Source organism: Camelus bactrianus, chromosome 2 (genome assembly GCF_048773025.1).
Source record: "Camelus bactrianus isolate YW-2024 breed Bactrian camel chromosome 2, ASM4877302v1, whole genome shotgun sequence".
In the NCBI taxonomy this organism is placed as follows: Eukaryota; Metazoa; Chordata; class Mammalia; order Artiodactyla; family Camelidae; genus Camelus; species Camelus bactrianus.
Genome location: NC_133540.1, coordinates 85,894,687 through 85,907,388, shown reverse-complemented (window position 1 = coordinate 85,907,388; position 12,702 = coordinate 85,894,687). Strand labels below are relative to the sequence as shown.

General features: G+C 38.9%; 1 protein-coding gene across 1 annotated transcript; it reads right to left on the bottom strand.

The window, feature by feature from the left end:
• Positions 1-533: 533 nt before the first annotated feature.
• On the bottom strand, positions 534-10,080 carry AREG (amphiregulin). The gene is made up of 6 exons (XM_010969335.2): positions 9,782-10,080; positions 8,426-8,674; positions 5,631-5,832; positions 4,758-4,913; positions 2,523-2,634; positions 534-791 (listed from the first exon to the last, which is right to left on the bottom strand). The coding sequence occupies exons 1-5, from the start codon at positions 10,026-10,028 to the stop codon at positions 2,541-2,543; spliced, it is 948 nt and encodes a 315-aa protein (XP_010967637.2). The 5' UTR covers positions 10,029-10,080; the 3' UTR covers positions 534-791; positions 2,523-2,540.
• Between the last annotated feature and the right edge of the window lie 2,622 nt (positions 10,081-12,702).

Below are 12,702 nucleotides of genomic sequence, written 5' to 3'. Positions count from 1 at the left end.
GACATATTTGTTTAAAATAGCTTAGGAAAAGAGTAACAAGTGGAGGAAAAAAAGGAGTAGGTTTTAGATGCTTTATACATTTATGTCATGATATTAGGGAAAGAGGTCTCAAATCTAAATACTTCCTGGTTCTCTCGAAATGTCAAATTCAAACCTATTCTTGTGGTGATGATGATGATAAGCAGTATAATCTCTTTCTTTTATAATATCTGTGTCTACTGTAACAGAAAGGCCATTGCATGTGTTGATTTTAGAAGCTTTCATAATTAACAGGACCTGGAAAAAGTCCTATATAGAATAAGAAAGACCAGTTTGGGATATTAGTATTTGTGGGATAAGTGACTCTACTTTATAATTTTGCCATTAAGAGTGCTTTCTAAGAAAAGCTATAAATAAACACAAAAACATTAAAAAACAAAAAAAGGAAGGAGAAGGAACTCCTTCTACTATGATCATCTAAAGATCATCCACGTGTTGGGAGAAAAATAACCTAAAGTCTTACACTCTCAAAACTAATATTCAGACTCTCAATCTGTTTGATTAAAAAAGTTTAATGAGCTGTAAAATAAATACACTTCCATTAAATATTAAATAAATTATTTACAACTTGAAAAAATACTTTTTATCTCCATGCATCTTTATGTACAGAAATAAGACTTAGCATTAAAAACTGACAATTGAAAGTTTAAAACCATCAGAACAAAAAGGTTCTGTTTTCTTATGATCCACTGAAAAGAGGAACCAACTCATCATTCATGCTTGTGACTTGGCAGCGACTCCGATCTGATACCCTGTTGGGAATTAAATAAAGAGTTAAGGATACGCTCAATTGCAACATAGCTTTAAGAAAATGTCAAAGAATAATCAGGAATCAGAATTTCTGTCAATTTTTTTCTCTTAGAAGTCCTGCGAAAAATGCAAAGAGCTTTCTGGAAACAAACTAGCACTTTGACTTGAATCCCACTTCCAGATCTGCTTTGGTAATAGGCCTACTTAGACTGAAGACTGCATATGCTCAAACCAGTGTCATCAAATTCAGCTTAATAAAACCACAGCAACAGTCATGAGAAATAGTTTTCCAAACCAGATCTATGCACTGGATATAATTACAAACAAAGATTAAAATGGCTCAGTGTATTTATGATACACAGTTAATTTAAGGTAATTAGTACCAAGGGCATAATAACAGCAGCTACCAGTTAATAGGCAGCCACTATGTGCCAGCCCAGCATATTCCTTTCCCTAAAGTCACCCCAGACCTCCTTTGAGACATTTCAATTGTCCTAAATAACCAAAAATTACCCTTATTCATGTTGGTGGTTTTAGCTTCAGAACATGAAGCCAATTCATTTATACACTTTGATGAATAAGTAGTGAATATAGCATTGGCATGGATAATTATCTGTTTCATGAGTTATTGGGCTAGTTCTGTAACAGGCTCAGAACATAAGGCTTGTGTTAACCAGTGCTAAACATAGTGGTTCTCCAAGCATCTGGAGCGTTAATTAAAAACGGAAATACTGATCTAGTAGATTTAGGATTTGGCATAGGAATATGCGTATTTAACAAGCACCTCAAGTAATTCTTGAATCCACTGGAGGTAGAAAAGAGTAACTTAAGGATGTGACATCTTTCCTAGATGTCTTAGGAAACGGAGTTCCTTCTTCTGACCAACTTGAAGTGTGTCCTTGATCTCCTTGTCTCCCTCTTCCTCTGGAAGTTTGCTTCACTAGCTGTTCACTTCAGTTTTCTATACCTTCTTTCCTCTCCTGACCACATGCTCACCTCTCCCTTTACAAAAAAGTTTAAAATAAGAGCTACTATATATACTGTAACCAATCTATCTCTCAAATTTGCACCTCTTCTCCCTTTTATTTAAAAAGACATGCTGCCTGCTGTTTCCACTTCCTCACATTTGTGGTGCAAGCTCCCTGACATTGGCTCGCCACCATGTGAGCTCAATCTGCCATCTCAACCTTATCTTCCCCAACACCATTTGAACTGGGCCATTTTTCAAAAGTTTCCAGTATAATCTAGTCCATCTCACAGTATGAATCTTCCTTTCCCTTTGCAGTTGCTTATCCCACTCTCATTAGTTCTTTCTTTGACGCTCACTTCCAATGCCTTCTGCACACACATCCTTTCCTGCTCCCTAAATGCATCCCACTGGATTCTCTCTCTCCTTCACTGGAAATTCCTCATATTCCATTAGTTCCTCTCTTAGGACACATACTTTGCTCCCCCTAATATTCTCGTTCCTTACAGTTTTTTTCCCCCTACCTATTAAGCACTAAGTTCTTTGAGAATAGAATCTGTGTCTCCCTCATCATTAGATCCTTTATGATACTAAGGATATAGTCTGCTCTCAGCATTGAATTCTGTCACATGCTCAAAGAATAAGACTTTAATGTAGCCAATGTGCATATATTTAAGAAAACTTGCTTTTCTCATTTTTCTTCAGATAATAGATGTTATTTTTTAATCATAGGATATGATTTAAAGATATCTTTCAAAACTCAAACCTGTAGCATCATCTTCAGTTATGCTATGGCATGTGCATTTCCATTTTCTTGTCGAAGTTTCTTTCGTTCTTCTGCTGCACCTTCATATTCCCTGAAGTATCGTTTTCGAAGCCTTTGGAGAACAAGATATTCTACTGTCATCAAAGCCCTATTCATGTATATAGTGCCTGGGGTTTTTATGAATACAAGGAATTCTTTTGTGTGAGTCCTTATAGACCATTACATACTGATGGACCACTCCGCCAAACCAAAAACCAAACCCAGATAAAAAAGTATCACCTATGTTCTTTTTAAGGGGATCTTTATGTTGACGTCATAAAACATACTTCCAAAGGACTGAGATTTAAATAAATGTGCCTAGAGATGCAAACTTTCAGAAGGCATGGAACACATCCATTTTTTTCCCCCAAGCTTAGCACAATTGCCATGCACAATTGGAGGAAGAAGATAGTATAGTTTTACCATAGAAGATCTGTATGCTTACACAAACTAATTTGAACGGTTAGATTTTTAAAAAAAAGGCTTACAAAACAAATTGAGTTTTATCTATTTGTAAATATAATCAGCACATCTAGTTTTATATATTACTACTTGCTACCAAAAAAGTCAATGGTCTGAAATGTCTTAGTATTGTACAAGCAATTCTATTTTTACTAGATCTTTATCTACTAAATGTTGTAATTAAAATCCTAAGAATTTTAGTTGTGATGTTTGGGAAAAAATTAACTTCAATTATGAAAAAGCAGCTAGTATCTGCTATGTGTCTTAAATACAAGGAGAATATAAAAGGACAAGGTTTTTCTACAAAGAATTTATTAAATATTCCAACTTGAATAATTACAAGTTGAAATAATTATTTCAAAACATCTTCCCTAACTGGCAATTTCTTCTTCTATCATTCTATGTCAAATAGTAATGGTTTGTCTGAGGGTATGTTTCCCAAACACATTTGCATATCTGAGGTACTAACAGATCAAAATAATTTCTAGGCTGTGCAAAACTAATTTAAACCACACATCAAACTTTACATGCATCATAAAAGCGGGTTTTTTTAATGTGTCATTTTATTATTATCTGATCTGAGTTTAAAATAGTAGTAAACAATGGCAGAAGATAACCCCTTGTTTCCTGAATGGCAGGAGTAGTAGATCATGTACACAATCCAGTTGTTAAAGTAATTTACCAAGACCTAAAATTAGAATAATGAGTCTATTGCTTTTCCCAAGCCCTAGTAGCACATGAGTCATCACAGAGCCATTCACACCCTCCCCCAACTTCCTTAATTCACTGACTTTTGTTTGACAGACAATGCCATTTTTACATATTCACCAGTGTCTGCTGCCTAGAACAGTCTAGTCCTAACATTCATTGGTCATGTAGGGAAGTATGTGATCTGTTTTTATGAGCACAGGGAAGGCACTGCAGGAACAGAACAGTAATAGAATTGTCCTTGCTTCCTATGCCACGGCATATGGAGGAAATTTTTCTTTTTTAATAATTGAGTTCCCATATTGCATTTGACAATAACATAACAGGCAACATAAGCTCTAAGTCGGTTAGCACCATGCTATATTCCTAACTCAGAATTTTGCATTCTAACAGGAGCAGAAGACGTATCTTTTCTTGGCGCCTGGTCTGGTTTGAAGCTCTTCGTGATTTTTTTAGTACTAAAGCAGTATATCTGACAACCTACTCTGGTTTTATTTATTATTTTTGGGGGGGGGTGAGAGATAATTAGGTTTATTTGTTTATATATACATATTTTTCTAATGGAGGTACTGGGGCTTGAACCAGGACCTCATGCATGCTACATGCATGCTAAGCACATGCTCTACCACTAAGCTATACCCTCCCTGCCCCTGACAACCTACTCTGAATCAGGCCTTAATTAGCTTCTGGGAGGCTTGCTTAAGCTTAATACAGTCACAGAAGATACCAACACTCTGAAACTTGGAAGTAACCATGATTAAACATAAAACATGAAACAAGACCATCAATTTTTAAGTTCAAGAAAAGGGCTTCATATATTGTTTCAATAGTGGCCAAAGTAATATATATTTGACCATATTCTGTGATCTTTGTCAATGAAGTGCATATGAACAAATATGACCAAAGATCATGTGTCACCAACAGAATAATTCATCTAAAATTTGATACCACATTGTGATAGAAATTACTGAAAAGAATTAACCTGGCATTATTTTGTCAGGAAATTTTAAGCCATGCCATACTTACTGGACTGTAATAATGACAGCAATAGCTGTGAAGCTCATGGCAGAGACAAAGGCAGCTATGGCTGCTAAGGCAATTTTTGATAAATCACTGTCAACTATGCTGTGAGTCTTCATGGACTTTTCCCCACATCGTTCACCAAAGTATTCCTGATGACATCTGCAAACAACCCACATTTTAAAATTATAATCACTGAAAACATTCTGTATATTTTATGTCTACTTTCCAGATCATAAACAACAATTAATTCTAACATTAAAAAAAAAGTCATGCCATATGTTTGTATTGCAAAATGATGAGACAGAATGCATTTGACCCAAAGCTCTATTAGTATAAGAACAAGTTGAGATTAGTTTGGGTGTGATATTCCAAGAAGACACACCTTTTCATTCTTTGTGATCCTTCTATGACCAACTGATGAGTTCAGTGGCCGATTATGCAGCTAATACATTCCACTATCATTTAATGTGCTAGCGGCTTTGGGAGGGTGGGGAGCCAGAACAACATTATGTGAAAAGGACCTTTAGCTCCTTTTTAACAGGAGGTTTTATAAAATACGTATTGTAAAATGGTGGTTTCCATCAGGGTTCAGCAAACTACAGCCCATGGGTCAGATCTGGCCATTTTCCAGGTCTTTTACAGCATGTTAAGACAAGAATGGTTTTTCCATTTTTAAATGGCTATATTTTAGTAGGTGATATAAGTACAAACATAGTCTTGAGCCATGAAGCTGAAAACATTTCCTATGTAGTTCTTTAAGAAAAAGTTTGCCAACCCTTGGTTTATGCATTGAAGAAGATAAATGGTTTTCTGCAGCTAGAGCTTTCAGACACAGTGTTAGGAATATAGAATTCTACATAATTTAGGGAAACTTACTGGCATGTTACTGTTTCCAGGTGCTCTATATATTTGCATTCTCCATGAATACAGAAATTTTGGAATTTTGCATCACATGGATTTTTCTTCTTTCTGTTTCTTCTATTTTTTCCATTTTTGCCTCCCTTTTTCTTTCTTTTGGGTTTATCTGAAGTCTTTTCACTTTCTGTTTTGTTTTTCTTGGGCTTAACTACCTGTTCAACTGAAAAAAAGAGAGAGATTTATTGACCACAGTCTCTCTTCATCTTGAATACCATTTTGGAGACATGAGGGAAAGAAGTCCTACCAGTGAGAAGCTAATGGGGAGAAGAGTCATATTGGCCTCATTATTCAACACAATTCATACACAACAAAGGATGAAAAAAGAGAATATATTGTGTGGCACTTAAAAATCTGAACCCTTTTGTTGTATAAATGTAGAAACATGTCTTTAATTTATTTATATCAGTATTATTATTGATAATAGAAGATACTTGGTTAAGAAAATTCATTGAATATTTTAAAAACTTCTTGAATTTCTAATACATCCAAGTTCTTGGTAATGAGCAATAATTTAATTAAACCCAAACCAAGGTTGGATGTGTTATTACCATCCAGATGATACAAATGAGAAAAATGAAGTTGAGTGAAGACTAGTAACTTGCCCTAGGACATGTAGCTAGAAAATGGCATAGCTGGGATGTGAAAGCCAATAATTTCCCTACTGACTATGTTTTCTCTTGGAAAAGGTCAGTGCCATTAATTAAAGTGGGACTTGAGTATATTTGATGATTTTATTTATTCATGTCAGTCTTGTGCTCACTATCATAATTGGGAATTAGTGTGTATTACTTGAGGTGGAGGAAACTGAGAATTATATATTAGCGTTCATCAATTTTCTCCAACTCCCAGATTACAACAGATTATAGTTGACTGATATCTTCCAGGGAGCTCATTTCTGTGATCAATCTATTTGAAAAAATAGGGGTCCAGAAATATTTGTGCTTGATGCTTCAGAGATTCATCTTAACTCTTCAGATCCACAGACACCTTTGCTCAGTGTTTTAGTTACGCAGGATATAGCCTACCCACACGCTAAGTAGGAGGAGGAGGAGTTTCCATGTTAGAGCTGTGCATTTTGTTCTACTAATCCCTGTATGGAATTATCTGAGCAAGTATTTAGTAGAGCCAGTGAAAAGAGGAAAATATCATAATGTCATAATACAATTAGTTATAATGGTCCTGCAGCACATATTAGATAGAAGACACTAGAAACATAGGGAAGGGTATCAAAGATAGAACCCTGTGATTAAGGAAATGACACATATTATGAATATTTTAGTAGTTATTATAACAGCAGTCAAATTAGGAGCAATGTTTAATAGGTGGTAGATTGGGCAGAACATTTAATCCTTTTGAGCTGCAATTTTTATATTGAAATTTTCTTCTGATGATAAAAAAGTACCAGAAGTTGGGATAAGTCCTCTAACAGAAACATTGTAAGTCAATATTACTGCACTTTGTCGGATACAGTGCAAATTTTAGAGACATACAGTCACTACGCTAACGTGCTGCAATAGACATTAACCCCAAGGCTTACCTTTCACTCTGTTTCACAACGCACTGCAATTCTAGGCACCAGCCATTCGCACCATCAAAAATTTATTTGGCCTTTTGAAATGTTAACAACTTGAAACATCTTTAAGAGAACAGATTCTAGAGCCTTGACAGCCTAATCTCATCCCCCCAAACTAAGAATTATAGATGGGTCCTTCCCCACCTTACATAAAAGCAGAATTCCGATGCAAGGGAGGAAAGTGGAATGTTTGCTAAAGTTCTTCCCAACTGCCACTTCATCCAGGCACTGTCCCTGTGGTATCACCCGTTATCTCTTCACCAGTTCTGGGAGCCAGACAGAGTGGGAGGAGACAGGGAAACTAAGGCCAAGAAAGGACAGCCTTGCTTCCTGCCTCGATGCTAGATGCTCCTGGGATATCTAGGTCTGATTTACTGATGACCCCATCTTCTCTCAGACTACAAAGTGATATGAGGGTGATGAACAATGTGGCCCCTTACTTTGGTACCTTCATTTTAAGCAAATGCTCTTTTTTAAAGATCAGATAATAGCAAAGGAGAAGAAAAGTGTGGGTCACTATTACTGAGCTAGTTAAATAGTGATTTTTAGCAATGTAAAATCCAGGCATATTTATCCTTCTTTTATATTTCCCGAAAGTGGTATTGCTATTATTATCACCGATTTCTCAGCACCTAATACTTAAAGGCTAAGGTCCAATTGTTCTTTTCGCATTACTTCTTTCTATTCCCTTGTTTTGTGTTAAAATGCAGTTATTTAGGGAAACGTGGTGGGGAGGTGGATGTAAGAGCTGAGATACAAAGTAGACAGGACTGGTCTACGTCCACTTCTCAGAATGGGGGTCATGTGGCACAGTGGGAAAGCACATAGTAACTTGAAGCAAACAGACTAGAGTTCTCACTCTGGCTCAGCTGCTGGCCGGCTGTGGAACTCTGGGCAGAACATTTACCCCTTTTGAGCTTCACTTATCACATCTGTGAAATGACAATTCCTACTTCATAACGTTGTTGTTAAGATTACACTTCATAGACCTAAAACGTTTGTTAGAGCTCCATACATACAAGGTGTGCCACAAGTAGCTCTTTCCATCTCAGTTCGTAGCTTACCTAGCAGGGTACACAACAATCATACACACAAAAAGCCACCAGAAGACTGGGAAAAAAGATTTCCTTTTGAAGCAGCTTTGCTCACTGGCTACATCACTACCCTACCCTCTACTCACCTCTGACGGAATCATCCACGATATAGCCAGACATCTGTTGTTCATTATCGTACTCGTCTGCATAGTCATAGTCGATCCCTGAGGACAGTTCGCTACCAGGAGGCATTTCACTCACGGAAGAAATCTCACTCCCCCAGGACACGTCACTTCTTGAGGTAACATTAAATCCATCAGCACTGTGGTCCCCAGAAAGTGGTTCCCCTTTCTCAGAGTAAGTTTCATTGACGTCCAGTCCAGCAGCATAATAGGCTGTAGGAGCAAGAACAAGGGAAGAAAAGCAAAGGTAAGGGAGAATGCCTTTTCTCACCAGTCAGTTGCATTCGGGAGAACTGTTTACCTTCTAATATCAAAGCAATTATTGCACATGTGCTATTGTTGGTGACTGAGTCACTTACGAAACCAACATCACATTTTGCCAACAAGCAAACTCAGCTGTTCCAATTACAGAGCTTCTTTCATTAAGGTTTTCTTCTTCACAGATAGTCTACATTAATCTCCACATCAAAAAATACTGCCAAATAGGCAAATTAATTTTATATAATTACTTAACAGGCAATGTCTAAACATTGCCATCATGTCACATACCAAACGCTTTTGCGTTTGCTGTAATGCTACCTGTCCCATTTTAATAAACAGATTCCAAAGATAAATACCAAATTTTCTTAATACGTGCTCACATTTTAAAAAGAATAGCTATATAAAATGTAAAAAGTGATATAAATAGTAGTTGACAATAATTGTTCTTATTGCCATTGTTTCTTATTGTTCTCACACAGAGAAGAAAATTACAGACTAGGTTAAAATTTGGGGGTCAAAGTTTCAAGCCCCTGCTTTATCAAGGTCTTTAAAAAAAAAAAAAAAAGCCCTAGAGTGATGCTTTTAACTTCTCCCTGTGATGATGCGAGGACCTCTAGAAAGGTAAAAACAAAATCACTTGACAGAGGAGATGGAGAATTTAGGCAGGAGGCTGCGCTCCTCGGTCCAGGACTTAACTACGCTGCTCCAGGATCTGAGGAAATCACTACACCTCTCTGGCTTCGGTTTCTTTACCTGTAAAACGAAGGGTTTGGATCACAGGATCTCTAGGTTCTCCTTCATCTGGACTAAAGTAAAAATACAAGGATTCTACGGCATCCTCTTGCTGGCCCGGCACATCTCAAACACCTGCACGCTTTTCTCTTCCTCCCAGGGAGTAACTAACTATATTGAGGGAGCCACCATGACCACCTCCCGCGGGACAGAGCTGGGGTCGCCTCCCAAGAGCGGGTTTTGAGAGAAACAGCAGCAGAATTCAAGGTGACCGTTTTGCCCGCGGTGGGAGAGGCGCCCGGCAGGTCAGAGCCGGGATGTCCTCACCTGAGCCGAGGATCAAGAGCGACAGCACCACGGGCGCCGACGGCAGCGGCGGGGCTCTCATTGGTCCCTCGGAGAGGCGGCGTCGCGGTCTCTGGGGCAACTCTGCCGGGAGCTGCGGGCGGGAGGAGGACGTGGCGGCGGGGAGCTGGGACGGGGGGGACCGAGCGGCTGTGCTCGCAGGCCCGGCCGGGCTAGCCGCGGGATCCCTGGGCTCCGACTCCGGCGCGGGCACAAGGTGTGCGAACATTCCGCAGGCGCGGCGCGCACCTGCCGCTTTATAGGCCGGGCGGGGACCCGGGCATCGCCCGTGACGTCACGGCGGCCGGCGAGGTGGGTGGAGGCGGGCGGCCGCCCCGGGAGGGGTTACTACCCCAAAACCACACACGCGAACCGCTGGGAGGAAATGAAAGTTCCCTCACTGCAAGCTGAAAAAATACCAGATCCACATTCGAGGGCGGGAGTTGGGTTTGGGCGCTAGTATCTGACATTAAAAATCCCATACTATCCGGAAATCCTCCGAATAGGCTTTGGTTGATCTTAATACTACGGCAGGGATTAACTAGAAAAGTTTCGTAGTAAGATGTAAAAGTACTTTAAGACCAAGAGTGACTTAGCAGTGATAGCCCGATGTCTTTAACAAGGATAAAGAAGGTCACTAAATGACTGGAGCGCGCGCCTCCTAATGAGACGCTGCTTTATTTATCACCGGCCCCTGTCTCAACCCAGGGTCCTTTCCCGTCAACTACTGTGACGTGGCTAGAATTTTCAACCTCCTCTCTTCCCATTCTTTACGTGGTCCTAAGCCCTCATCAAAACTAATACTAATTGAGCATGTATTGTTGCCAAACTGTACACTCTAGCTACTCCATCTCATTCAAAAATCTTGCTAGGAAAGTACTATTTTCCAAACTGTCTTACGAGAGGGACCAATGTCAGCTTTACAAAGCAAGGAGGACTTCACACAGCTGGTCGCGGCAGAAGCCAGATGGATTTCACTTCAAGTTTTTCTGACTCTAAAATCTCTGTTCTCTCTAATGAAAGGGGTTTATGCTAAACTTCTCTTTGAAAAGAGTGTCTGGGGAGAATAATATTCATCCTAAAGGAATCATCTCTACTGGTGGCGTATTAGCATTTGGATGGAGGGTGGTGCCCAACTCCGTGCCTCTTGAATCCCAAGATGAAAGGGCCAGCTGTTAGGGCCCATTTAGAACCTAGTAGGGCTTTTTGATCGTGAGAGGGGGAAAGAACTGCTTAACATGACCAACTTTGATGTAGAGACAACTCCAGAACTGATTTTTTCTTGACTTGAGGAAGAAAGGAAAAAAAAAAAAAAAAAAGCATTGTTGTCTCTTAGGGTTTCTGTCCTGAAGATACATATCTCTTCTGTGATTGTTCCAGTAAAACAACTCTTTTAGGAATGTGGGTCACAGTGCATCTGTCCTAATTCTTGGAAACTTTTTAAAAGCTACTTATTTTTTAATGGCATATTGTAGTAAAGTAGGCTAAATAACACCATGCATTTAGTAGGATAAAATAAGCAGTCATGAATCTGTCTTCTCTCCTAATCGACATGTGTTGAGAGCATGTTTTGTGTAATCTACTTGTTTTATTTTTATGCACGGGGGTAATGAAGAGGTAGATTAAATGCAGACCTGCTCCCCTTCTCAGCAAAAAGTGGGAAATGGAAAGAATACCAGATGGCAAGGTGTGAACAAGAATGGAAAACCAGACTAGAAAGGTGGCGGAGCCCATTCCAAGGTAAAGCAGGGGCCTGCCTGCATTGTCATCTTTTTTGATGGATGAGGTGATTGTGATTCAGAGAGATTCAGAGGCTTGCCCACAGATTTCAAAAGATGGTGGAGATTTTGTTTAGTGTGCAGGCTGTCACTATACTGTTGAACCTTTCTGCTCTCCTAAATTTTGATTTTGTACTAATCCTGTTCTTTCCTTTCTCCACTCTTTCTTCTTATTTAGGTGAAGGCAAATTGTGCATAGCTGTCATTGAAAGTATTTTACTTTGTTTGAAGTGAAAGTGGGTTCTTTACATTGGAAATTGTTTAGTTTTTTCCAGTTGGAAATTTAGAGGGTGATAATTTATGCTGGTCTGGAATATACCATCGCATCATAGGGACAGACTGCTTAGTATGAGCTTTAGATTCAAACCAGTTGGATTTTCATATATAAATTCCACCACACAATGTTTAAAAGACATGGATTCCTCATCTGAAAATAAGAATAAAGATACCCACTTGCTGTTAAAGAGTTCAAGTGAGATAAGATACATGAACAAGTAACACAGATCCTAGAGTGTGGTGAGTGCTCGGTAGATAGTAACTATTATTAACCTGGACATTATGATAGTTACATTATGTTAAATCATATTGAAGAACTATGTAACTCTTATAAAGGTAGCTACTCACAGAGCACATGAATGAATCTTCAGTATTTTCAAGCCATTAACTTTGTACCTACTTCACATTAAAGTTAAACATTTTGAACATTTTATGGTGCATTATAGGGTATCACGGGGCGTCATCATAGTTGCATCACAATGGCGGCACCCCTTGATGACTCATGACATTCTGGAATCTATGCATGAGAAAGAAACCAGCCCAATGCAGGGGTGGGATGCTTTACATTCTGTATGCTGAGCTGAGACAAGGAGGAGCAATTTCAAGAAATTCAAGTAGAGAAACAGCTCTTCTTTATCCTCATCAATTGATGGTTCTCTCACCTAGTAGGAAGTTAAGGGTAGCCCTAAGGGCAAATATTCTTAGCTGACCACTCATGTTGGTACCTGGTATCTGGACCCTGATAATACTTTATGTATAGTGGAAACAAACTCACTTTGACTCTGCTCAGAGGTGTGCTATAGAACCCAGAGCCTCCTCATGTGTCTGTTCTCACAGCTGATCTTGAGT

Excerpts from the sequence above, each read along its gene's own strand:
- AREG (XM_010969335.2), bottom strand. The coding sequence starts at position 10,028 with ATGTTCGCACACCTTGTGCCCGCGCCGGAGTCGGAGCCCAGGGATCCC. Across the intron at positions 5,833-8,425 it reads CGTGGATGATTCCGTCAGAG|TTGAACAGGTAGTTAAGCCC; the intron begins GTGAGTAGAGGG and ends TCTTTTTTTCAG. Across the intron at positions 4,914-5,630 it reads CTGGAAACAGTAACATGCCA|ATGTCATCAGGAATACTTTG; the intron begins GTAAGTTTCCCT and ends GGTTGTTTGCAG.